General features: G+C 67.3%; 1 protein-coding gene across 1 annotated transcript in view; it reads left to right on the forward strand.

Moving 5' to 3' along the window:
* COL16A1 (collagen type XVI alpha 1 chain) overlaps positions 1–958 on the forward strand; it is a 20,525-nt gene that overhangs the window by 4,877 nt on the left and 14,690 nt on the right. Inside the window, exon 5 of the mRNA XM_029963054.1 lies at positions 375–428. Within this exon, the coding sequence (XP_029818914.1) occupies positions 375–428 (54 nt within the window). The remainder of the gene's footprint in view (positions 1–374; positions 429–958) is intronic.

Genomic DNA, 958 nt, shown 5'->3' on the forward strand with positions numbered 1-958 from the left:
GGCACCGTGAGCTCCGGCGTCCCCATCCCCGTCCCCATCCCCATCCCTGCACGGGGAGCGGTCCCAGCCCCGCGGGATGGGCAGTGGCTCAGCTGCCGTGCCCGGTGCTGCCGAGCCCGCAGCCGCACGGATCCAGCCCCTGGAAAATCCCTGCCTCGCTCTTTCCACCGCGCCAGGCGAGGGAGGGAGCTGGCGGTGACCGGGGCCCTGGGAATGAGGGAGGGGACGGCTCCTGTGGTCCCACCGCTGTCCGCACTGGCCGAGACGGGTCTCATCCATGGGCGTCTCAGGCAGGATAACCCGGGATTCGTGGAGAGGGAGCGCCCAGGAGTGCACAGCTGGGATAACCCGGGGGTGCTCCTCTCTCTCCACAGGAGCCGGTGAGAACCTCGGGGAGGAGCAGCCTGAAGGAGGATCCCAAGGAGAAGGTGAGGGAGGTGCAGAGCGTGTCCCAGCCCGGCTGTCCTGCTCCTGCCATTCCCAGCTCCACTCCCCTTCCTCCCGCCGGTGCCATCCCAGGGGCCCCCCCACCCCCTGGGCTGGGTCTGCCCCGCGGCATTTGGGAACTTTCCGCTGCTGCCAGAGCTGCAGGTCTGGAAAAGCAGGGCAGAAGCGGCTGCTCTGCTCCCCCGAGCAGGAACTGAGGCCCCACTTGCTCTCTGCTGCTGCTGGAGTGATCCCAGCTATGGCCAAGGGCCTCTTTGTTCCCTCCGAGCGTCTCCGGAGCGCTGCCAGAGCTGGGAAGCGTCTCCAGTGCTCCTGTTCCTCATCCCTGCATGTCTGTGTGATCCCTGTCCTGCCACAGGGATTCAGGGCTGCTGTGTCCCAGTGGTGGGATCCTGCTGGGGATCCCAGGGGTGTAGATCAGTGTGGGCTGGGGCCTGTGAGAGCACAGGGTCTGTCCTGCAGCCCCATCCTGCCTGTCCCCGATCCCATGGGAGCAGACTGGAGTGGCTGG

The sequence above is a fragment of the Manacus vitellinus genome, unplaced genomic scaffold, assembly GCF_001715985.3.
Source record: "Manacus vitellinus isolate BGI_N305 unplaced genomic scaffold, ASM171598v3 scaffold_52_pilon, whole genome shotgun sequence".
Lineage (NCBI taxonomy): Eukaryota > Metazoa > Chordata > Aves > Passeriformes > Pipridae > Manacus > Manacus vitellinus.